The following is a 26,373-nucleotide window of genomic DNA, read 5'->3' as shown; positions in this document are numbered from 1 at the left end:
GAATCACTGGTAACTTGTCAGCGCGGTGGTAACGAATTATAATGTCATAATGCTGGCTATTTATCAATCCACAGTGATCGTTGTCAGATCTAATGCATAGCATGTGATTCACTGCCAACAGTATCAATGGCAATGGCTACCAGTAATATCCGAGTGTTATAGCCAGCCGCGCTATCTGACCTGTTTGTACTAAACTGAACAGTCTGCCAATGAATCGCTGAGTTAGAAAGAGTTAATGGTCTGCAGTTGAAACTACAAAGAAAAGTCTGAGGCTTTATTTAATGGACACAAATCTTTATTTCAATCTAGCATGACTATTCGCCAGCAGATCATTGTGAGGTGATGCTTTAGTTACTTCCATAAGCATTGCTTTTCCGTTATACAATAGAACACTACAATGGTAGCAAGAGGCCATGTTGGAGAGGTATTCAAACTCATCAGCCAGGGTGATCGAACTACAGTTTGTGATGATTAAAATATACATATATAACAAGCATTCCACATCATATGTTGTATGTTGCAAATCTAAACATGGATTTTGCAATCTGTCATATCTCTAGGCCCAGACTTCCTCCGGTAACCACTAAAGTAACAAAAGAGGTAGGCACCCAGTCAGGGACAAGAGAAGTTCTCTGCCATGAAGGTGAAATCCAAGGCCTTGGTCAAGGTTGTAGCTTAAATCTGCTAGAGCTTAGGCTAATACCAACGAATCCGCTAAGCTACTGTGGTATACCGAAATTGCCATAAACTTGGATTAGCTGAGCACGCTATGTAGTAATAATTACCAGTAAATATAATCAATGGAAGGAGTTACTAAAAGTGCTAAAGAACAAGCTGGTGTCTTCTATGATGGACCTCTTTAAGAACATGTTGGTGTGTCTTCTAATGAACCTCCTGAAGAACATGTTGGTGTGTACTTTAATGGTCCTCCTACAAAACATGTAAGTGATCCTCCCCCTAATGAACCTATGCAGGTACACCCATTAACCCATTATTTGTTGATTACAGAAAATAATACATTTTTATTAAAATAATTACAATAAAACAAGTGAATGACGAACAGCTACAATGACAATAACACACAATAACATCTCATCAGTAGTAACAGAAATGATGTGGAGCACCAAACGTATTAGCTATCACTTTTTGTGAACTCTTCCAAGCGCCTGTGAATTCGCAACTTCCAAGACTTAACGCAGCCATCCCAGGCTCTCCGACTGTATATTGCAAACTTGTCAGGTGTTCTTGGATCTCTCCTTTGTCTTTTAGATCTACATAAAATTTTTTGAATACATTGTAGCTACATCTGATGTGGTTTGACGAGGCTTCAGACCAGCTGGTTTATGCTGGTTCATTAATGTACTTCAGCCTGTTCAAACTGTTGCCAAGCTACAAGAATGCCTAGCAATGGAAAAAAATGTCCTCATGACTGTCACAGAAAAATGTGAAGAAACGGAAAAGCTATGAAACTATAGCCAGCATTACTATGAATAATCAGTTTGGTAAGCTATGGCAATACTAGCAACTCATCATGCAATTCATCATGCGTTGATTGAGACAAATGAGACTCCACCGACCAGTCAAACACAGAGCAGTCTTATGTCACTGGTTCGCGCAACACCAGTGAATAAAGCGTGGTTTCTAGGTCGGCTACGAGCCCCCAGCGGTAATCTTACACAGCAAAGCACTTGCGGTGCTAGGCTCGACAGCTTAAGCCTGGTTCCCATATGCGCCACAAAGCACCAGCAACAGCACCGCAGGCTATGGCGGTGAAATGTGAACCTATACGCCATGTACCGCCGAATATCGTCAGTAGTTGCCCGTGGTCAACGCAAGAGTTTAGCGCTGTTCAAGTTTCGCGAAAAGCCGCAGGAAAAACCTTCCTGAAATGCAATGTACAGGTGAATGTCACCATTATCGAAACGGCATGGCGAGCGAACTTTTAAGTTAATATGCGATTATGTTTTGCGATGCAGCTTTATATGTGAACAGACGCCACTGAGCCTAGCGTCGCAAGCGTTTTGCTGCGCAAGTTACCGCCGTGGTCTTGCAAGCGAGATGGGAACCAGACTTTATGTTCACATAAAACTGCGTAGCTAACGATCACATAAAAATGGCTCTTCATCATGCCGTTTTGAAAGTGCTGACCTTCACCTTTACAGTGCATTTCGAGAAGGTTTTGCCTGCGGATCCTGGCAAAAGTCAAACAGCGCTGAGCTCTTGTGTTGACCGCCGGCAACTCCTGACAGTACTCGGCGCGTAAGTTCCCATTTCAGTGCAAGTATCCCTGCAATCCTGCCACCAGTACTTGCTGCATATATGGGAATCAGGCTTTAGGAAGCCTTCAGCAAAGCTATAGCCAAGATGACTGCTTAGCATGTAGCTGAATAGTTTGAGCACCCACTTTGCTACTTAGAGAAATAACAAATCTAGACTTATTTATTTCGACAGCATATGAAGACTTCAAATAGCAAGTGAGGTTGAACTGAATCACTATTCTGTTTAAGTTGCTTTAAATCAAAGCAGAATAAAAAACATAAACATACTTGGGAATAAGTGTGAGACACTGAAGGTATAAACATACTTGGGAATGAGTGTGAGATACTGAAGGTATGAACATACTTGGGAATGAGTGTGAGATACTGATGGTGTGAACATACTTGGGAATGAGTGTGAGATACTGATGGTATGAACATACTTGGGAATGAGTGTGAGATACTGATGGTGTGAACATACTTGGGAATGAGTGTGAGATACTGATGGTAAGAACATACTTGGGAATAAGTGTGAGATACTGATGGTATGATCATACTTGGGAATGAGTGTGAGATACTGATGGTATGAACATACTTGGGAATAAGTGTGAGATACTGATGGTATAAACATACTTGGGAATGAGTCTGAGATACTGAAGGTATGAACATACTTGGGAATGAGTGTGAGATACTGATGGTATGATCATACTTGGGAATGAGTGTGAGATACTGAAGGTATGACCATACTTGGGAATAAGTGTGAGATACTGAAGGTATGAACATACTTGGGAATAAGTGTGAGATACTGATGGTGTGAACATACTTGGGAATGAGTGTGAGATACTGATGGTAAGAACATACTTGGGAAGAAGTGTGAGATACTGATGGTATGATCATACTTGGGAATGAGTGTGAGATACTGATGGTATGAACATACTTGGGAATAAGTATGAGATACTGATGGTGTGAAAATACTTGGGAATGAGTGTAAGATACTGATAGTGTGAACATACTTGGGAATGAGTGTGAGATACTGATGGTGTGAACATACTTGGGAATGAGTGTGAGATACTGATGGTGTGAACATACTTGGGAATGAGTCTGAGATACTGAAGGTAGGAACATACTTGGGAATGAGTGTGAGATACTGATGGTGTGAACATACTTGGGAATGAGTGTGAGATACTGATGGTATGAACATACTTGGGAATGAGTGTGAGATACTGATGGTGTGAACATATTTGGGAATGAGTGTGAGATACTGATGGTGTGAACATATTTGGGAATGAGTGTGAGATACTGATGGTATGAACATACTTGGGAATGAGTGGGAGATACTGATGGTATGAACATACTTGGGAACGAGTGTGAGTTACTGATGGTATGAACATACTTGGGAATGAGTGTGAGATACTGATGGTGTGAACATACTTGGGAATGAGTGTGAGATACTGATGGTATGAACATACTTGGGAATGAGTGTGAGATACTGATGGTGTGAACATACTTGGGAATGAGTGTGAGATACTGAAGGTAGGAACATACTTGGGAATGAGTGTGAGATACTGATGGTGAGAACATACTTGGGAATGAGTGTGAGATACTGATGGTGTGAAAATACTTGGGAATGAGTGTAAGATACTGATGGTGTCAACATACTTGGGAACGAGTGTGAGTTACTGATGGTATGAACATACTTGGGAATGAGTGTGAGATACTGATGGTGTCAACATACTTGGGAATGAGTGTGAGATACTGAAGGTATGAACATACTTGGGAATAAGTGTGAGATACTGATGGTGTGAAAATACTTGGGAATGAGTGTAAGATACTGATGGTGTGAACATACTTGGGAATGAGTGTGAGATACTGATGGTATGAACATACTTGGGAATAAGTGTGAGATACTGATGGTATGAACATACTTGGGAACGAGTGTGAGTTACTGATGGTATGAACATACTTGGGAATGAGTGTGAGATACTGATGGTATGAACATACTTGGGAATGAGTGTGAGATACTGATGGTATGAACATACTTGGGAATGAGTGTGAGATACTGATGGTATGAACATACTTGGGAATAAGTGTGAGATACTGATGGTGTGAAAATACTTGGGAATGAGTGTGAGATACTGATGGTGTGAACATACTTGGGAATGAGTGTGAGATACTGAAGGTAGGAACATACTTGGGAATGAGTGTGAGATACTGATGGTGAGAACATACTTGGGAATGAGTGTGAGATACTGATGGTATGAACATACTTGGGAATGAGTGTGAGATACTGATGGTGTGAACATATTTGGGAATGAGTGTGAGATACTGATGGTATGAACATACTTGGGAATGAGTGTGAGATACTGATGGTATGAACATACTTGGGAACGAGTGTGAGTTACTGATGGTGTGAACATACTTGGGAATGAGTGTGAGATACTGAAGGTAGGAACATACTTGGGAATGAGTGTGAGATACTGATGGTGTGAACATACTTGGGAATGAGTGTGAGATACTGATGGTATGAACATACTTGGGAATAAGTGTGAGATACTGATGGTGTGAAAATACTTGGGAATGAGTGTAAGATACTGATGGTGTGAACATACTTGGGAATGAGTGTGAGATACTGATGGTATGAACATACTTGGGAATAAGTTTGAGATACTGATGGTGTGAAAATACTTGGGAATGAGTGTAAGATACTGATGGTGTGAACATACTTGGGAATGAGTGTGAGATACTGATGGTATGAACATACTTGGGAATAAGTGTGAGATACTGATGGTGTGAAAATACTTGGGAATGAGTGTAAGATACTGATGGTGTGAACATACTTGGGAATGAGTGTGAGATACTGATGGTGTGAAAATACTTGGGAATGAGTGTGAGATACTGATGGTGTGAAAATACTTGGGAATGAGTGTAAGATACTGATGGTGTGAACATACTTGGGAATGAGTGTGAGATACTGATGGTATGAACATACTTGGGAATAAGTGTGAGATACTGATGGTGTGAAAATACTTGGGAATGAGTGTAAGATACTGATGGTATGAACATACTTGGGAACGAGTGTGAGTTACTGATGGTGTGAACATACTTGGGAATGAGTGTGAGATACTGATGGTATGAACATACTTGGGAATGAGTGTGAGATACTGATGGTGTGAACATACTTGGGAATGAGTGTGAGATACTGAAGGTAGGAACATACTTGGGAATGAGTGTGAGATACTGATGGTGAGAACATACTTGGGAATGAGTGTGAGATACTGATGGTATGAACATACTTGGGAATGAGTGTGAGATACTGATGGTGTGAACATACTTGGGAATGAGTGTGAGATACTGATGGTATGAACATACTTGGGAATGAGTGTGAGATACTGATGGTGTGAACATACTTGGGAATGAGTGTGAGATACTGAAGGTAGGAACATACTTGGGAATGAGTGTGAGATACTGATGGTGAGAACATACTTGGGAATGAGTGTGAGATACTGATGGTGTGAAAATACTTGGGAATGAGTGTAAGATACTGATGGTGTGAACATACTTGGGAATGAGTGTGAGATACTGATGGTATGAACATACTTGGGAATGAGTGTGAGATACTGATGGTGTGAACATATTTGGGAATGAGTGTGAGATACTGATGGTATGAACATACTTGGGAATGAGTGTAAGATACTGATGGTATGATCATACTTGGAAATGAGTGTGAGATACTGATGGTGTGAACATACTTGGGAATGAGTGTAAGATACTGATGGTATGAACATACTTGGGAATGAGTGTGAGATACTGATGGTATGAACATACTTGGGAATAAGTGTGAGATACTGATGGTAAGCTTCGGTGCTCTTACAATAGTCGATATTCTTCTGTCTCCTCATCAGAGTCTCCTCATCATTCTCTACGACACGCGACTTGATCTTCTTCCTATTATTATCAGAAGCAGCTGTCTTATTTATATCCTATGTATATACACGTACACGGTATACATATATGATGGATTCCTACCTCTCTTAACCGCAAGTTGCAACAAAACCACTCAAATTCAGGTTTTCTAGAAAAACCTTGGAATAGCAACAGCCGCCTGAAGATATTAGCTTTTCCTAGGAATATGCCATATCTACATATCTACGTATCTACCCATCTGACTGTCTACTTATACATCTATCTGTTCATCTATGTATCTATCCATCCATGTATCTATGTGTATCTATCTATCCAACTATAAAATCTATAGCTTTCTATGTGTCTATCGAACTTGGTATGGATGGAGATAAAATGTATATATATACATATATATACATGTATACAAATGTATATACATGTATATATATACGTATTTACATATTTATATACATATATGTGTATATATATGTATATACATATTTATATACATATATGTGTATATATATATATATATATATATATGTATAGTGAAAAATCGAGGTAAAATGGGTGAGAATATGACACTTTACATATTATGTAAATTGTAAATTATTTATATGCATGCTACCCACATGATATGCCTCTATAATAGATACATATATGCAAGCTTGCTAGAAATCAATTATGTGTAGGAATAATGTAAGATATGAGTTTATAATAAGAATACTAAGACTACATCAGATAGAGGAAGATGTATCTTTTAGAATAAGCATAAAATGGAAAGTGGTTTACGATAACTCGTAACTGGATGATAAACTGCTGTTACTTTAACTTTCTAACTACGACCAAAACAAAGAGCACAGGCTATGAGTAGCTAGTACCATCAGCTGCACAGCTGCCAGCACCACAGCAACACAATGAATTACTCTGAATGTCACGATTAGCGAGTCAACAGCCCTAGACAGTCGTTAAAAAAACAATTTAGAATACATTCATGGAGGATTGCTTGCGTGTATCATCTGCATGCAAACACTAACCACAAAACTACTTACAGTGTCTAGATGTAATTACTATTCATAATGGGCCAGCAACATGCAAAGTAGACCAATGCAGGAAAGAGTTCATTTTAAAACAGGACAGTCATGTTTATTAATTAAAGTAAAACTCTGCTACCCTAATTTGTAACCAGAAAAAGGCTATTCAGAGTGCATTAGAGAATCATGGCCCACATAAGAATCCATTGGCATTTGTGCTATTATATGAGCAATATTACACTTTTTTATTGAGTATCAGCGTATGCATCGGTGAGGCATTGTAATGAAGTTTATTGAGGTGCTGCGGTGAGATATTGATGTGAGGTACTACCAAGAAGAGCTGCCATGAGGTGCTGTAGTGAATGACTGAGGCAGCGAACTGAGATGGCATAATGAAGCGAGATGCCGAGGCGAGGTGTCGAGGCGAGGTGTCGAGGCGAGATGCTGAGGTGAGAACACAACGGTTTTTTGTCTCTTCCATAAAACATTTTTTTGCCGTACGACATTAACCAAAATGACTCTCAAAATTCAAATTTGGCAGACAGTGTGATGAATACGTCGAAATAATGAAGATGCCGATATGCTATTCGCGGCAATCCCTCCCACAATGCCTAAAAGAAATTATTCCCTCCCACAACGCCTGAAAGATATACAATGCTCGCTCACTCTCAGTTCAGCATTATCCGTCTCAAGTTATGGTGGAAGCGAAACAGGAAACAGGTAATAAAGATTAAGACAATGACAAAATTAAAGTTTAGTTTAGTAAAATACATACTAAAACTCAGCTTCAAGTGTGTGTTTAGTAAGCTAAATTCATTTAAGTTAAATTCAACATTTATGTTATGTGTCTGTCTCGAAGGTAATAGCCCCACACGGTAAGTACTGTAATAATAATGTTACCTTTTATTGCAGATCATAACTACTAAATACACGAAGGTTACTGTAGGTAACTATGTTACTAAGGTTAATAGACTACAGTAGACGCTCCTATGACGTATACATTCTATAACGTAAATTCCAGATAATGTAAAGAACTTATGTGAAGTTTTTGCTACGTAAAAAATTCCACGTAACGTAAAGTGTCAAGTCGGGCGAGTTCTCAAATTCGATTTGAATGTTAATCAATCTTGCCGCACTTGCGCGAGAGAAAAACGACGCGCGTGTAAAGCTATACCTATTATATATACAACTTTCGCGACATTCTATTTCGTCGTGGTAAATCATTATATGCGTCGACAAAACAAAAAACAGCTGCTGCGCAAACGTTCCTGGAACGGATTAGTTACGTTGTAAGAGCATCTGCTGTGTTTTGTTATCCATTTTTTAATATGTACAGTACGTATATAAAATTTTGATGTTTTTTACTCAGGGATGTGAGCATTAGATATTGCTATGGGTTTCTACACCTCTCTATACGACATTCTCGCCTTATGATGCTAACGACGGAACAAATTCTTGCCGCATGGAGGGGTGCACTGTACTACAGAGAGGGTTAGAGCTGTATTGAAGTACTACAGTGAGATGTGTCGCTGTAATGAATTATTACAGCGAGGTGTGGCGCTGTAATGAATTACTGCAGTGAGGTGTGGCGCTGCAATGAATTATTACAGTAAGGTGTGGCGCTGTAATGAATTACTGCAGTGAGGTGTGGCGCTGCAATGAATTATTACAGTGAGGTGTGGCGCTGTAATGAATTACTAGTGAGGTGTGGCGCTGTAATGAATTATTACAGTGAGGTGTGGCGCTGTAATGAATTACTGCAGTGAGGTGTGGCGCTGTAATGAATTATTACAGTGAGGTGTGGCACTGTAATGAATTACTGCAGTGAGGTGTGGCGCTGCAATGAATTATTACAGTGAGGTGTGGCGCTGTAATGAATTACTCCAGTGAGGTGTGGTGCTGCAATGAATTATTACAGTGAGGTGTGGCGCTGTAACGAATTACTACAGTGAGGTGTGGCACTGTAATGAATTATTACAGTGAGGTGTGGCGCTGTAACGAATAACTACAGTGAGGTGTGGCACGGTAGAAGCAAAGTTTACAGTGAATCTAATTGAATAATTCTGGAGATGTATGTTATCTAACAATGCCAGCAATATTCTCTAAAAAAATGTTCACAGCCAAAACAGGTCTCCTAACAAACGTGTAAAAAAGGGAGAGTGGAGTAATAATTACTTTTCTAGGATTTCGGCTACATCAGCTTTCCATTGGTTAAACTTGGCCATCCATTGAGAGGGCGGAATGCTCATCTGATCTGGTGTTGGCGGTCTCTCATACCTTTTGTTATGCCTGTGAAATTATGAAGATTCACTTGAAATCATTGAAAACAACTAGCTCATCTGTGACAGCACAAACTGCATAATTATAAAGTTTTTAAAATAATTCTGGTGTGATGGGTAACCGATCAGTTCGGCATTTGGATCATTTGGCCAATATAGCTTTCAAATGGTATTTCGTGTTCTGGATCACCAACTATTTCGATAGTGTATGAATTTTGCGTGGGTGGATCTCTGTTTAAATGATGTATGTAATATTTTATTGTTTGCACACAATACTCTCATTTAATTATAGTGCATTAGTCGGTAGACTAGTTTATTGTCTGACAAGCAATCAGCTAGATGTCATGGTGACATAACTCAAAAGCGAAATTGTAGGTTTGTCAGTGAAAAAATGCTCCCACACCAAAACACAGTAATTGCTTTTGTTCCAGTGATATGCAATGCCAGCGATGTCTACATAGAGCTATGATAAGCTGAGCCATTGCTTGACAGATGAATAAATAGTGCAGGCTAAAGTCATTATCATTATCTAGCTTCTGAAGCAGCTAATGCAGGTAAGAAAGCTGAGGTTACATTCTCAAGGGTGAGGACCGTCTCTCAGACAAGAAAGAACACTGAAACATTATGCATAGCTCGTTAAATGCAGCCATAGACCGATCTACATGCATGCTGGGTGTAGCATGTACACGCACCATAGAAAGTATATACTGGGTGTAGCATGTACAAACACTATAGAAAGTGTATACTGGGTGTAGCATGTAATTGCACTCTAAAAGTGTATACTGGGTGTATCATGTACATGCACCATAGAAAGCGTATACTAAGTGTAGCATGTACATGAAGTATAGAAAGTGTGTTGATGACTGTGGCATGTCATCTAAAATTTATGCACAGTTACTGAAAACACTAGTTAGCATTCATAGCATAGTAGTGCTTCAAAGCATCTTAGTTGCATTTTGTGAATTTAGGAATCGTTGCCTCAGTGAATAATAAATAGAGCAAGGAGATAAAGAGCAGCCAAGCTCCAACTGTACACCAGCATGAAACGCTAACACGCAAAACCTGTCTATTCAAATTTTGTGACATCCAGGTACTTAGCAAAAAATGTCTGTTTGTATATGATAAAAGTTGATGAAAGTGTGCCGCAACATTTATTGAAAAAGGTAACGATGAAATATCGTTAAAACTCATATAATTGTAATGTCGAAAACTTGATTTTGGCAACCTTCAAAATTCAGAAAGAAACATATGGCAAAAATACCAGTAGAAACTAATCTGTTTGCTTCAATTGACCTAATAATGTGCGTGTGCGCAAGTGCATCAATCACAGTGCATATACACCCAGATGACACCTAATAACTGGGATAAGCGTAATTAGATATACTTACTTGATAAGATAGTCATCTACTAATAACTAACAGGAGTGTAATTAGATACACTTACTTGATAAGATAATCATCTACTAATAACTAACAGGAGTGTAATTAGACACACTTACTTGATAAGATAGTCATCTACTAGTAACTAACAGGAGTGTAATTTGATATACTTACTTGATAAGATAGTCATCTACTAGTAGCTAACAGGAGTGTAATTAGATATACTTACTTGATAAGATAGTCATCTACTAGTAACTAACAGGAGTGTAATTAGATATACTTACTTGATAAGATAGTCATCTACTAGTAACTAACAGGAGTGTAATTAGATATACTTACTTGATAAGATAGTCATCTACTAGTAACTAACAGGAGTGTAATTAGATATACTTACTTGATAAGATAGTCATCTACTAATAACTAACAGGAGTGTAATTAGATATACTTACTAGATAAGATAGTCATCTACTAGTAACTAACAGGAGTGTAATTTGATATACTTACTTGATAAGATAGTCATCTACTAGTAGCTAACAGGTGTGTAATTAGATATACTTACTTGATAAGATAGTCATCTACTAGTAACTAACAGGAGTGTAATTAGATATACTTACTTGATAAGATAGTCATCTACTAATAACTAACAGGAGTGTAATTAGACACACTTACTTGATAAGATAGTCATCTACTAGTAACTAACAGGAGTGTAATTAGATATACTTACTAGATAAGATAGTCATCTACTAGTAACTAACAGGAGTGTAATTTGATATACTTACTTGATAAGATAGTCATCTACTAGTAGCTAACAGGTGTGTAATTAGATATACTTACTTGATAAGATAGTCATCTACTAGTAACTAACAGGAGTGTAATTAGATATACTTACTTGATAAGATAGTCATCTACTAGTAACTAACAGGAGTGTAATTAAATATACTTACTTATTAAGATAGTCATCTACTAATAACTAACAGAAGTGTAAATAAATATACTTATTTGATAAGATAGTCATCTACTAAAAACTAATAGGAGTGCAAATCAATATACTTACTTGATAAGATAGTCATCTACTAGTAACTAACATGAGTGTAATTAGATGTACTTACTTGATAAGATAGTCATCTACTAGTAACCAACAGGAGTGTAAATAGATATGCTTACTTGATAAGATAGTCATCTACTAATAACTAACAGGAGTGTAATTAGATACACTTATTTAATAAGATAGTCATCTACTAGTAACTAACAGGAGTGTAATTAGATATACTTACTTGATAAGATAGTCATCTACTAGTAACTAACAGGAGTGTAAATAGATATACTCACTTGATAAGATAGTCATCCATTAGTAACTAACAGGAGTGTAATTAGATATACCTACTTGACAACATACATAATGGCATGCTTTTGTCATGTGGTGACAATGCTTGGTAGTGTTCTCATGTTCTAGTAGAGAAACACACCGCCAAGACTAGCTTTTTATAAGCTACCTTGGTGGTCTTAACACTTATCAAGAGCTTCTTCTAGAACTGTCAGATTAACCCGAAGGGATGCATTTTGCAACATGTCCAGTCTGACAGAGCCAGGTAGCCATTTCACTTGCCCAATGTGCAAAGGACAGAGGTGGATCTTTAACATGCCCACGTTGTCAGTGTGGCACACTAGGCCTCCAAGCTATGGTCTAGATCCGAACAACCCAGCAATTTAGGATTGAAAGCTTGTTGTCGGATCGGCATTTAGCAGCGCTCAAACCACCAACCCCATGGTTGACAGTCAAAGATGCTACCAACTAGTGATTAACATAATTGTAGTTGTGAAAGATAGCCTATGTATTTAAGACTTTAAGCTACCTTTTACAGGTATTTCAGTAAGTCAATGTCAAGTGTGAATGACCCTAGGCATTATGGTCATTTGAATGATTACATTATTTTTCAAAGAATTTGAGACATTTGTGAGGTGTTACAAGTTATGATATCCATAGTATCCAAGACCATGACATGTGATTTTGTGAATCAAACAAGAGCTCTATAAGTTTAAAAAGTAGCCATTTAAAATAGAAATAGCCAAGTGTTAAATTTACTGTAGTCTCTCCTTCAATTCAATGGAACAAATCAGAAATGGAGGAGAACATAAAATGAAGTAGTGTGGTTACAACCTTTTACAATTTTTGTATATAAATACAAATAGAATCAAAAGCTCATATACGACAGACCTTACATGGGCTTAACAACCTTTAAGGGCTTGCTGCAAAACAAGATCTAAAGACTGTAAGACCATGAAATGAATAATAATCATTCAGTATATTTTTACTAGAAATTCCCCTGTCATACAGCCCACGACCAAAGTGATAATGGAAAAAGAAAGGGTACTGCCGGTTGAGAAATGCAATATAACAGTCAAATGGCACTGCAGTGCAATAGGAGAACTGCAATGGTAGCTGCAATGGTAGCTGTAATGTACTGGGAGTTATTATGTACAACAAACAGAAATAATGAAAGGAAAAGATTATACGCTTATATCTCTCCCTGCACTTGGAGAAATGCAATATTAGAAGTAAAATGGCAAGCTGCTGTGTAATATACACAGGCTGGGGGCTGTATATCGTTGGTCATAGCAACCAATATCAAGAAGTTGTGATATTTATCTAGATTTCTGTATTCCCACGACCAAACACGAGCGAAGCGATTGTTTGGGAGCTTTATGATAAATGTATATGAGCACACAACTCCCAAAAAGTTATCTCTTAACGCCGATTACCAAACCTTTGTACCAAAATCCCATCAAAAAATTTAACCATTTTTGTGTAGTCGTTTAAGTATAATAATGATACAAAACACATATAAACATATTTAAATATGATACCAAGTCTCTGAAAAGCTGACGCAAGATCCTAAAACTAACCCATCTGATCAGATTATATATAAATAGACAGATTAATTAATTTACAAGATCGAAGTATATAGTGACCGATGGTGTGCAATATGTTACTGTTATTATTTTTTTTAAGATTTCGTTGATGAGACTGCGGCTGTGCCCAATATCGCGGTACTGCCAAGCCGTTTTTAATATCTGCAAAATTAAGTAATAGGCCTACATTTTCTTATAGATACACATCTATTTCTATGACAACCAGCTAAAATCTGTTTAGATTTTTAAATTCAGCATAATTTTTTAGATATAACTAATCTAACTTGCATATATAGTACAAATAAGATCTTGTAAATTCGAATGATTATTCTTATAACTAAATCTCATAATAATCTTATAAAATCGAATAATTATTCATACAATTAAATATTGTAATAATTTTATAAGAATCGTTAGAAAAATATCATCGTCATTTCCTTTACTTTCACTGCTTTGGACATCAGTTGAAATACCAAAGTACTCATTATAGTTGTCCAAAATGTCAGAGTCCGGTAGAATCGGCAAAAAAGAAACGATTACTTTTCAGTACTTCTACATTAATTACAGAAACCTTCAGCAATTGGACAATGCCATAGACTGGTGAAATGTGCACGTTTTTCTCGTGAAATGCACACGACTTAATGATTCTACTTTCTGTTGCACGGCCTTATCGGCGTTTCGTTGGCGGGTCCTAATTTTGATTAAAAGAGGCTTCTCAAGTTTTTATTGCGATTTTTGGCCAAATTAATCTGTCTATCTATGTATAATCTGGTCAGATGGGTTAGTTTTAGGATATTGCGTCAACTTTTTAAAGACTTGGTAACATATTTAAATATGTTTATATGTGTTTTGTATCATTATTATACTTAAACGACTCTACACAAAAATGGTTAAACTTTTTGGTGGGATTTCGGTACAAGGGTTTGGTAATGGCAGTTGATGGTTAATTTTTCAGGAGTTGTGTGCGCATATGCATTTATCAAAAAGCTCCCAAGCAATCGCTTCGCTCGTGTTTGGTCGTGGGACTACTGTTGACTGGATATCCAAGCGCCAATCTTAACGAACTTACTTTGGAAAATGTTCATCAAATACTTTATAGTCTTTAGAATCTTTGTAAATTCTTATTTGGTCCATCCTCGCAGAATGCTGTAACCTGAACAATCAAGTTTTTCACAGTACGCAATCAACATATTTACAGTATATATGCATCAAAAGCTAGCATAACAGCAGAATAAATGACTGAAGATCATCATAAATTCTATCGGAAGGGATGACCAGAGGCTAACATAATACCTATATCAGAAGGGATGACCAGAGGCTAACATAACACCTATATCAGAAGGGATGACCAGAGGCTATCATAACACCTATATCAGTAGGAGTGACCAGAGGCTAACATAACAGTTATATCAGAAGAGATGACCAGAGGGTAGCCTGGGCATAGCTCTCGTGGGGGATTGGGAGAGAGAGCCTGGGACACATAGCAACACGCGAGGAAAACAACTCTAAAAGTCGACTTTTGCAGTCGCTAATATCAAAATCGTTATTTCCGAAGGAGTATCATGTGACGGTCTTTTTTATGATCTTCGCGAGTATTGTGTATTATTTTTAATCTAAATTGACAGCAAACAAACGCTGGTTGGAAGTATGAAATGTTGGTTGCATAATAAATCAATCACGGGAGTTATATTATTTCATATGTTTAATTAATTAGGTTTTGATTTAATTATAATCTAAAATTAAATCAATTGAATAAAAGATTTTCACAATAACAATACAAACGAATAGCAATAGAACTACAAAAATGAATCGCACGCTGCTAATAAAAAAAGTTTACCTAGTAAAAAGTAATCTCAGTTTTATTTTACTCGCGAGTATTGTGATTACTCGCGACAATTATTATGAACAACTCGGACCTACCACTGCAAAACGGTGCCATCTGAAAGCAAATACTCTTTCCGAAGCCAGTAGGACGAACTATAAATTAGTCAAAACCTGCGATAATATGTTGTAAAGCTTGAGACTGTTTTAGTCTCAGCGTGACTATGCCTAACTTTGATAGATGAATTTTGAATCGCTACATTTTTTATCAGTATATGAAATGAAACTGCAAACGTGAAAACGCAAGAGAATAGTAACCTATGGTTCTTATCATTCTGTTATCAAACGGGGTATTACATAACTGCCCAGTCTATCAAAAACATAGGGCCTTTCACTAGATCAAGTCACTTTACCGTGACGATAGGCATTTAAACGCGCCACATTTAATACATCGTGAGACCTGAATCTATCGACACGCTTTCATTAGTATCAGTCTGAGCGTCATATGTAACATATGTCGCTCGTTTTGCAGAAGTTATCTTATCTTTTTTTCGCTATGTGTCCCAGACTCTCTCTCCCAATCCCCACCAGAGCCATGCCCAGGCTAACCAGAGGGTATTATAACACCTATATCAGAAGAGATGACCAGAGGCTATCATAACACCTATATCAGAAGGGATGACCAGAGGTTAATATAACATCTATATCAGAAGGGGTGACCAGAGACTATCATATCTACCAGCAAATATGACCAGAAGCTATTATAACATGTCAGCAAAGATGAGCAGAGGTCATAATAACATCAATCAAAAGAAATAGCCACAGGGTATGGAATGAAGGAAGAGATCAACTATGAGCTTTACCTCATTATCTCTGCAGCAGTAGCCTGTAAGGACTCCAAGTGAGAAGCAGAGCTGGAGCTGACTCGGCTCGAACCAGCGATTGCGCTTTGCGTTTCATCTTGTCTAGCCTCAAATAGCTGAGCCTCAGCAGTATGGCCTAGCCTCTGCGCTATGCTCTGTACCCCATCCTCACCTCGACAATCCATCCTTTTACACTCATAGTCCATGCAAATCATAGAGGCATGCTTGTAAACAGATGGTGAGGGTTGAGACTCACGAAAGTTGATACGGTGTCTAGCATCTGCATCCCCTAGATGGTTCAAACACCGGCGATTGTCTAAACGGTGACTACGAACCCGAACCTACAATGGGTAAGTTTGCTAAATCTGCTGTGCATCTAACCGCTGTATAAAGACGCCATCTAGACTATCACGTACAGATATGACTCAACAGAATTCGAAAAAGCTGAAATCACCATATTACAAATGATAGAACTGACAAAGCAGTGAAAGCGAAATTGAAAATTGACAGGCATGTCGATCTCTTTAATCATTTTTATAAGAGCTCACCTCTGGAGACATAATATCCATGAGTCCACCTGTACATTCGCTTCTTCCGTATTCCCTCTACAGTAGTAACTACGATATAACTACCAGAGACACCAGTTCACAAACTATCGAGCCCTTAGAAAAAGCTTGAACTGATGTGAATAAATGATATTAGTGTAGTGGGGTTAGGATAGACTAGTAATCATCAGTCACAAAGGTTTAGATAAATATGAAGAGAATAAAGGGGGACGTCAAATTGTGACTTGTAGTGGATTTCTAGTGGCTGATTATGCAATTGATTTCTCTCATTCTTTCACTGACAAGCGCATAAGCAACCACTAAATTATTAACTAGATGCCAGTGCAACTATGATTGAATGCTATCTTATTTGATGTTTTGCTGAAGAACTTTTTATCAAAATCTTAAATTGCATATACAATAAGTCAGTCATTAGCACATATACAGAACGGCAATACATTGAAATACGCAATAGAAAACTGCATAAATATGCAATTACACAATATGCAAGTGAAAACTTACCTGTGACAAGCCGTTTTTGTTACGAAGCAGGGGTGACCTACTTCGGGTTCTTCGAGTCTTTTCTTGCTGCAGTCAGAGACATGTAACATTTGTAGTTGAAAAGAAAATTGAAAATTCAGGAAAATCCTCTCAATGCAAAACACACAAGTGTACGACAAAACAACTGTAATCCAACAAGGAAAATGTGTCCTACCAAAAAGGGGACATCTCTTCCTCTTCTTGATTCGCTGTATCTTCTGTGTTTATACATTTTGCTCTCAGACACCCAGAGTGAGGCTACCAATTGCAAACAGATAAATACCGTGAAGATTTTTTCAGCTTTTTATAGTGCTTTTTAATGATGGCAGCATGTAACAGTTAGATTGAGCGATTGTCAGATTGAGCGATTGTCAGCATTACTTTGTGATAATCATTATTGCCAAAAAAGTGTTATAAACAAAGAAGCAAATGTTAATGCATGTAAGGATAACACAGATCAGTAATGGTCAAGAATTTCAAGTGAAAAGAAACTTGTAGCCACTATGTGGATGTTCAACAAACATTTGATATACACTTGGAGACCATTATTATTTCTTTAGACTAAAGCTAAAACGAAATACTAGCATATAGTAGACTCTGTTACAGAACCTGATTGGCAGAGTTTTCTAGTTTATGCAAGCACCTGTTGTGACTGACAACGCTGAAGAAACAAATTTATAACTTGACAAAATATGACACCATGTTTAGTAGGTCTTTGCATTAACCAAGCGCTTCTCCCGCTTTAATGATCTCTACATCAGAGGGCTGGTAACACTAATACATATGAAATATCACTCTTGAGAAGTCAGTGATTAGCTTGAGTGTCTCAAATGTTGCCACGTCTTCATTTTCTGGCAGAGGGAAATTGAATTCAAAGTGGAAGCAATTTAAGGTAGATACCTCTTTTGTCATTCCAATGGGCTTTACGGGAATCAAACCCCAACCTGCTGTTCAAGGGCTATAGGCGGACTAGGCCGCAATAGCTCCAACTCAGTTTAGTAGACAGTTACATTAAAATATATAACTCAATACATTTTTTGTTTGAAAAAAAGATACGAGAACCAAGACATGCATCGCCCAGCAAGTAGTAACACTATATAAGTAGGCATACACCAGCAGGTGTTAATATTTAAAAGCTAAAACGTTGTAAAAAAGTTCTTTCTGCGGGAGAATATTATACGTAGTTTTAATTTTGCTCTCAAGTATTCTAGACTCTTGTCAATATAGAATATAGAAGTGGCTTCAGCAAGTAAGAAAACATGTTGACTGCAGCTGCCCAACAAATTTATCTTCAATCTACCAGTTCTCACTACTGCATAAACTGGCATACGCGGTTGTGTGATACAACCACAAATATTTAGCATCGACTAACTTTCCCATACTATTGTACCTTTGTTAACCTTGACCTATACAAACTATACATAGTGTTTAGACTAATGCTAAGATTAAGTTGTCACAATAAGGCCCTGCAATGCTACTGTATGCATATATGTGATCATAACTTTTCAATGGCATACATGTCACCGCAACTTTAACAGAGTTAAACGCAACGTACAGCGTGAACTGTCTGTCATTGTAGTAGTCTAGCTCAACAGGTCAATAACAGCTGAGTTGTACACACACTTGTTCATGAGATGGGAATTTCCCCCAGATCCTTGTAGATTCGGATTAAAACATCACTCATTGATAAAATACAACTAAAGCAAAACAGCAAAAACTATATTTTGTTTTTAACAAAAATAATTTTGTTAAAAACTCTTTGTTGTAAAGTCTCAATTTTAAGTCTTAATTTCGTTACAGCAAAAATATTGTTATAACGTTTACATTGAGTTAGTATGAGATATTCTGATAGAATCTAAGAGATATAATTTCTGTAACTTATTAGGATTAGTGGCGCTTCACAGAAAGCAAGCAACTCCGACTCTACAACTTTTTACAAACTGGATAAATTATAATAGCTTGTTAAGCAACATGGTACTACTGTGTAAGCTGGGCAGCATTCTACCATTTGCAGTAAGGACAGAGAACTCTGGCTGTTATTTAAGCTCGCTTTCTGCAGCTGCTGGTATTGTGATCCCTTATAGCGCAACTAATCTTCTACTGAGTGAAATACATATTCATTTCTTCGACGCCCTGATTTTTGCAGAGCTTACTGACTATAGCGCATAAGTCACCTTAGATAACGAAAACTTGTAGACTTTTGCCGTAAACCAGATGCAACTCATTACAATCCTATCAACGCTGGCTCCAACAGACCAATGAGCTGCTGTGAGAGTGAGATTCAAAATGACCATGACCCTTATCGAGCATGAACTAGTATGAGTGAAATCCAGTTTGCTGATTACACCAACATTATATATATTGTCTAAAAATGAAGGGAGATTTTGTCTATGTAAGTACACAAACATATAAATAGTAAACGGTATAATATTAAAATAGGTGAGTGGAGCATGACCAGAGAAAGGCCCTAATGTGCCCTTTTTTATCTTTTTGCCCTGAAGCATTAATTGTTGGAAAGCACAAAAGATACTCAGAGTACATATCAGTGTTGTCTTAATCCAAGACTACCTAAGAATGCAACAATAACAATGTGGGAGTAGCAAGCAGCAGCAGCACGAGATTTTATCTGTCACAATACCATCAAACATGTTGAAAAGCGCAACAAAGCTGATTGGGGAGCCAAACAAAATTGAACAAGTGTGATGTAACGAGAAGATGACTTCAAATAGTGCTAATGTGGAGCGGTGCAAAAATGATATAGCAACATGCAAAGAACAGTGTACTTATTTCATTAGTAATTCATAGTCAAAACTGCACCGAGCTGATCATAAAAGCGTGATAACTACAACATTCACCAGACCTGAAAAGCTAGAAGTCTGCATATGAGCAGTAAGTTTTTCCAACAAGAATTTACCAAGATGCGTAAACTAAAAAAAAGGCAAAAAAATTGAGAGAATATATAAAGACAGACCAATTTTATTAACCAGTAAGCTTGCCAATTTTAACAATCTACAGAAATGAGCTTGGAATTTTTTTAACCGTCTACAGACAGAAGATGTAACTCTACAAATCATGTGAATTTACGCAAGTGGAATAAGCACCATAGAAAAAGTGGGCCGTTGTTCACAAACATACAATAACATGCTAAACGCCTACCCAACAACATCTGTCATACAACATTGTAATGTACAGCTCAGCATATAACCAAATAAACAGCAAAGCAGTAAAAAATGAAGAATATTTTTACTGAATTGTAGGCTACTTGTTATATGTTGTTACATTGTAACTTTTTTCATTGCAATTTTAGTTAACTAAGAAATATAGAGCAAATACGAATGAAACTCTGCTATGTTCACAGTTATGCAAAACTTCCTTTTGACTTCAAGCATTTAGACATGAGTAGATCTCGCTCACAACTTTCTAACAAATATCCATGCATACCAATCACGAAACGCAGCTACACAATAAGTAATAGACAGAGCTAACTCATGTATAGCTTCTTTAAAATTTTATCACGCGAATATTGTATAATCATAGTTTTAAAATTTTATAACATTGTTTTAGCATTGTCAATTCAACCTCAAAAGTTAGTTTTTTTTTAATAAAAACGGAAACATGAAATTTTATCAAAATGTGTAAGTGAAACGAAACTTTTAGCCAATATGTGAATGTTCAACAAACATTTGATATACACTTTGAGACCCTTTCTATTTCTTTGGATTAAAACTGAAACGATATACTAGCATATGATACAAACTCTTCGTTTGTAACAACCAAAAATAAACAACTACAAGTAACATGTATATTAACACCGGGCATAATGGTTCCTTACATCCTATGCAAAATAACTCTAGTTCGCTAGCTCATCGTGTGTACATTGACCTAGCTCGATTCTTTATATTAAATCATAACATGGAGCTATTTGGGACGGTGATCAAGGAGTTATTTCCTCTTCCAATTTGCAGAACAACAAAAGTGGACAACTATCACTTTAGGAATTTATTAGGATTTATTACTTAAGAAAACAAATGTGCAGGCCGAAGTTCCTTTGATTTCTCAACAGAATCATATTTAAATTTTTAATGACAAAACAATTAAAATGTAGCATGACCTGAAGTATTTGCATCTGCAGACTTGTGTAATTAAATTCTACTTTTGCGGTCAACTTCGTTAATGCTTTTTCAAAATTGGCTGTCATGGTTTTTCACCTTTCCTCAGTGAATTACTAGTAGTAAATTTTTTTGCATACTTTATATAGATCGAACAATTTTAAATACGCCTTTCCATAAAATGATTATTTCAATGGAATACAACATGGCTACAGCACTGGTCCTATCTCCAGATATTGAAGACTTATAGTTAGCTATTAGTACAGAACAGTTTAAAACTTGAGAACCAGAGAGAAATAGCAAGTCAGCTATGACAAATGTATGAATTACTGATATATTGGTCTACTTGATCACTTTCTAGTTTAATCTGCTTCTCAGCAATTGTTAAAACTCTTAAGTTGAAAAGTTAAAACGATGGCTAATAGTATACCGTATATTTCTGCCAATGTATAGCACATACAACGGCTGGTAGAATACACATAAATCCTGAATTGTTCAAAGATACTAGCAATAGTACAAAAGTAAAATTGAAGCCACATCTGATGATAAAGTGTGCTAATTAAGCATTCGCAAATGGAACGTCCTCTGAGGCATACATACAAAATGGAATGTTGTTTTAGAGATAAAATCAATCAGTGCAAACATTATATAAAAATAATTATACACAAGAATGGAATGTGGAAGAATAAAACTATAAAATATCTCATCTTGCCAATGAAAATGGATTGTACACCGAAAACTCTTCTCTCAGTCTAGAGCCAAGTACCAATATATCTGTACAAATAATGCACCATGTTCATTGAAATGTGAAGAATTCACAATGTAACGCATATTTCGCAGCGCATGTCATAATATGACATGCGTGTACGTGTGAGAACAAAGCATATGCTGCTCAGACAGGTAAAAGGCCCCTTATATCTATATGCGAAAAGATGGCCAATAGAAATGGTAGACCGAGGAGTATTGTCTTTGAAGAAAGAGTCGGAGCACTATTACACCCATCCACCCTACAATGACAATATTTGACCTTGACCCTATATGTTCCTAACTTGTCATAGCAACTCCAGTCCTGCCTTGGATTTGTCGCGTCTAACTCACCCTCCTTAGCGCATTGCCGAATGAATCTCATATGCCATTCGCCTTCATAATAGGCTAAAAAAGGGAGACAATATTGTCATTCGTCTGTGACAGGCTACAACAGGAATGAACAACTGCTGCCTGACAACTCTAAAAATAGTCTACCAGAAAAGATCAGAGGCCTATGAGTTTAGTAACTACAACGAAGACTGCTGAGCTGAACACTGCATGTATGCTAGCTACAACGGATATATAAAAACACGACCAACCCTGTTGGACCACTTTTCTGCAATATTTGGCATCCTCAGGACAGGCATGTATAACATATGTCTTGTTGTCGAAGAAGTCAGCGCATCCAGGGTCATCATAGGAGTTACACTGGTAGCACTGTATACTGTAGGCTGTCAATAGTAAGTTCATTTCATATGAATTAAAGAAAATCAAACCTCTAATGTAAAACGTCAATCAAACTATGGTTAGTTGTGATGGACTGATGGTACTAGACCTAATATGAACTGACGTGTCAATAATATGCCACAGTATATGAAGTTTATATGCCATACCGACTGAGAATATTACATGTTATATAGCAATATATGTTTAGATTGCCATATAAGAAATAGAAGTGAGAGTTTGCAAGCATACATGAGAGGCACCAATATAATATGCTCTATCCGCTCCACTTACTATTTCAGTAGGCACAAACTTTGTTATCCTAGAAAGCTCAGAGTTCAGTTCATACTGGAAGAAATATAAATGGTTGCCGGTAGATTCCTGCATTTGCGCAGTTACAATTGTTAATAAAAATTAATGGTGTTCTATTATAAGTTTAATATAAAAAAATGAACACCTACATTTATCAAACAAAAAACTTGGCAAGATTGAAAGATCCCATCTATTCATCTTGTTGAAAGAAACTATCTGTCACCAATGGGGTTCACCATGAGATGGTTTTGGCATAAAATGTATGAATTTCTAGCTTTTCAAAAGCAATTCTTTCTGAATTTCTTCAAAACTCCTTGAAATGTTGATTACTAGTAGAGTCAAAACTTTAAAATTTCCAAGATCTACTAAAAGCTATTATCATTATAAAATTAAAACCAAAGCATGACTTGTAAGGTTGAACATTTTATCGTGAATGATCCAAATAGCTGTATGGACCCCAGTATTACGTCTTATTTATAGATTGCATCAAGACACCTGCAAGTTTTGATCGAGTTTGCAAAAGATTTATATAACAAATTTTGAAGATTAATGTTAAACATACTTCCAATGGAATAACTGTATACCGGTTTACCAGAGTATTGCTGTCATCATAGCGAGTGACAAAATGTGTATTCTTTAGTAATCATTGTATTTTGGCTGCCGCTAAACTTGAAATTCAAATGTTCAATTCAAGCCACGAGTATGTCTGCTCCACAACACATATAACCAGATGCGTCCATTACATCTGTGAACTTTGAAGTTTAAATAATAACTTAACCTTCAGCTTTTTCATAACCTATTCAATTCCGATACATATGCTTCTATTTACTAGCAGTATAAATCTATTTAAGGCCAAATGTTGCAATCTTTTACCTTCCTTCTATGTTGCAACTAGCCAATGATACTATGAACGTTTCCCGGTGACTTTTTCAAAAGCTATTTCTAAAAACACCACGCATTATGAGAAAGTGAAAGGGCAGTTTCATTCTTTCAAACACTGGCAATTTGATGACGCAGCCATATAATGCCTGCTAGTAGAATCCTAAAACACAATGAAAAATAGTTTTACTAATTGCCTGCTCTAAACGCAGTAGCACAAATGGCTTGGAGATGAATTATGTCCAAGACGCACCATCTCAGTGCGAAAAGCATATGTTGCCATATAAACTGAGTTTTCGTCCAAGTATATGGCTGAAGAAAAGCTGTTGGTGATGCTATTGCGTTATCCTTGAATGATATATTCCCAATTCACATTGCTTAACATTTTCCATTAGTAATATTTATATCAAGTCAACTGGGTATATGGCGGAACAATAAGTATCAAACTTCAATTATTTGAGAAACTTTGACCTATTTCCAGAGCTATGTACAAGGAAAGAAAATAAGTGAATTCAATTGAATAAAAGTTTTACTAAGATCATAGTACCGCGTATATAACCACTTAGATATAAGCCAACAAGACAATTTGTATGTACACTTCTGTAGTAACACAAAAAGTGAAACTAACAATAAACAGTCATTCTCTAACTCGGTTGCAATCTAATTATTACATCAGCAAATTACTGAAGTAAAAGTTTAATGCTTTCCGAAACCTACGAGATGGTTATTTGTTGGAAACCCAACTACGAATGATCCATTTTTAAAGCTTAACAAATTGCTAAAATTCACAGGATCTGTTGAGTTTTTTGAACTACGAAAAAAAATTAGTTTAAAATATTGTTCACTACTCTAAGAATAACATGTATTATTTTAACAAAATACACGCAAAACTACTACAGTACATTTACCACTGCTAAATGCAAAGGGAAGCAAATAAAATAGGGCTAATTTTTAAATAATTCATATCAGTGGACGATTGCAATATGTGCCTTCGACATTAGTGATGTAGGCCTAAGATTTCTTTAATCAAGTGAAACTCTTGCTAGCTATTAAATGCATGACAGCTTTCAAGGCATTGATAAATACCCACTAATTATTATAGCATCATATTCTTGTACTTCGAGAGACTTTTAAACACATGAACAGCATTTCAATGCATGAATAGCATTATTTGCTAGCAATTTGCCAATTGCTAGCAAATAAATTCTAACATCGCAAGCACTAACTTTTCTCTGTGTTGCCTCGCCATGCACAACAAAATAATTTCTTTCACAAACCGAATGTCAGCTAATTTTTGCAAACCTTCGCTGATTATTCACCTTAGTTTGAGATAGGGTGTTATTAGAGAGAGTGAGTGTTATGGGAGTGTGGATATAAAGAAACAAGCATCCAGTAATAACTAGACGAGAGTTATTCTAACTTTAACATTTTGACAGATTCTTTACCTCGCATGGGATATTTGAAAAGAAAGTCATTACAAAAAGTAAACTTGAAAAACTATACTTTAGCTATACTGGTTAAAAACCGTCGATATGACAAAATAAAGATAAAACAAAGCCGATTCGGCATGTCAGTATCGGACTGTGTTTCCCATAAAAGCCCAACCCTACATATTTTACTGTAGAACCTTTGTAGTTTCAGACCACATATTTGCAGTACGTGCATAGAATATCACTGATACCACAACTAAGATACAGTTAATATAAGATATCATTAGAAGTTAAGTAGGTCAGTTTTTTCGGTTTGTGGTGATATTATACGAATATAGGATACGGCTTCCAAGAGCCTACTAATGTTAGCTAAATTCTCTAGTTTATGTTGTTAATACAATACACATCTAAAAAAATATTTCAATAACATAATTTTCCGCAATGATTTACCTATATGAATTGAAAATCCAACAACGATTAGTGAAAGCAAACATATCGCTCGAGAGTCCATCTTGTTTCCTTTTCAACTGCAAGCGCGCCCCTAAACTGATCGGGTTAGAGGGCTTCACCACGATGTTAGTGTGAAATATCTTGCTATAAAACATCAAGAAAGGCGAACAGAACAACTTCGTAGATGAAACTCT

The 26,373-nt window shown here is 36.7% G+C and overlaps 2 protein-coding genes across 3 annotated transcripts; both read right to left on the bottom strand.

The window, feature by feature from the left end:
* Positions 1 to 290: 290 nt before the first annotated feature.
* LOC137405420 (uncharacterized) lies at positions 291 to 18,061 on the bottom strand. Of its 2 annotated transcripts, XM_068091684.1 has the most exons (9): positions 17,705 to 18,061; positions 17,512 to 17,577; positions 16,993 to 17,049; positions 16,445 to 16,785; positions 14,830 to 14,913; positions 9,368 to 9,481; positions 6,081 to 6,200; positions 2,155 to 2,311; positions 1,137 to 1,271 (listed from the first exon to the last, which is right to left on the bottom strand). In XM_068091684.1, the coding sequence occupies exons 1-8, from the start codon at positions 17,759 to 17,761 to the stop codon at positions 2,203 to 2,205; spliced, it is 948 nt and encodes a 315-aa protein (XP_067947785.1). In that variant the 5' UTR covers positions 17,762 to 18,061; the 3' UTR covers positions 1,137 to 1,271; positions 2,155 to 2,202. The 2 variants fall into 2 exon arrangements, with proteins under 2 accessions (XP_067947778.1, XP_067947785.1); XM_068091677.1 differs by lacking the exon at positions 2,155 to 2,311 and having other exon boundaries at positions 291 to 1,271; positions 17,705 to 18,044.
* Positions 18,062 to 22,057: 3,996 nt separating this feature from the next.
* Positions 22,058 to 26,307, bottom strand: LOC137398533 (UPAR/Ly6 domain-containing protein crok-like). Its single transcript, XM_068084659.1, has 3 exons — positions 26,180 to 26,307; positions 22,985 to 23,116; positions 22,058 to 22,790 (listed from the first exon to the last, which is right to left on the bottom strand). The coding sequence occupies exons 1-3, from the start codon at positions 26,238 to 26,240 to the stop codon at positions 22,531 to 22,533; spliced, it is 453 nt and encodes a 150-aa protein (XP_067940760.1). The 5' UTR covers positions 26,241 to 26,307; the 3' UTR covers positions 22,058 to 22,530.
* Between the last annotated feature and the right edge of the window lie 66 nt (positions 26,308 to 26,373).

Source organism: Watersipora subatra, chromosome 1 (assembly GCF_963576615.1).
Source record: "Watersipora subatra chromosome 1, tzWatSuba1.1, whole genome shotgun sequence".
Lineage (NCBI taxonomy): Eukaryota > Metazoa > Bryozoa > Gymnolaemata > Cheilostomatida > Watersiporidae > Watersipora > Watersipora subatra.
Note: the sequence above shows the minus strand (reverse complement) of the source record. Positions and strands in the feature narration are given on the sequence as shown.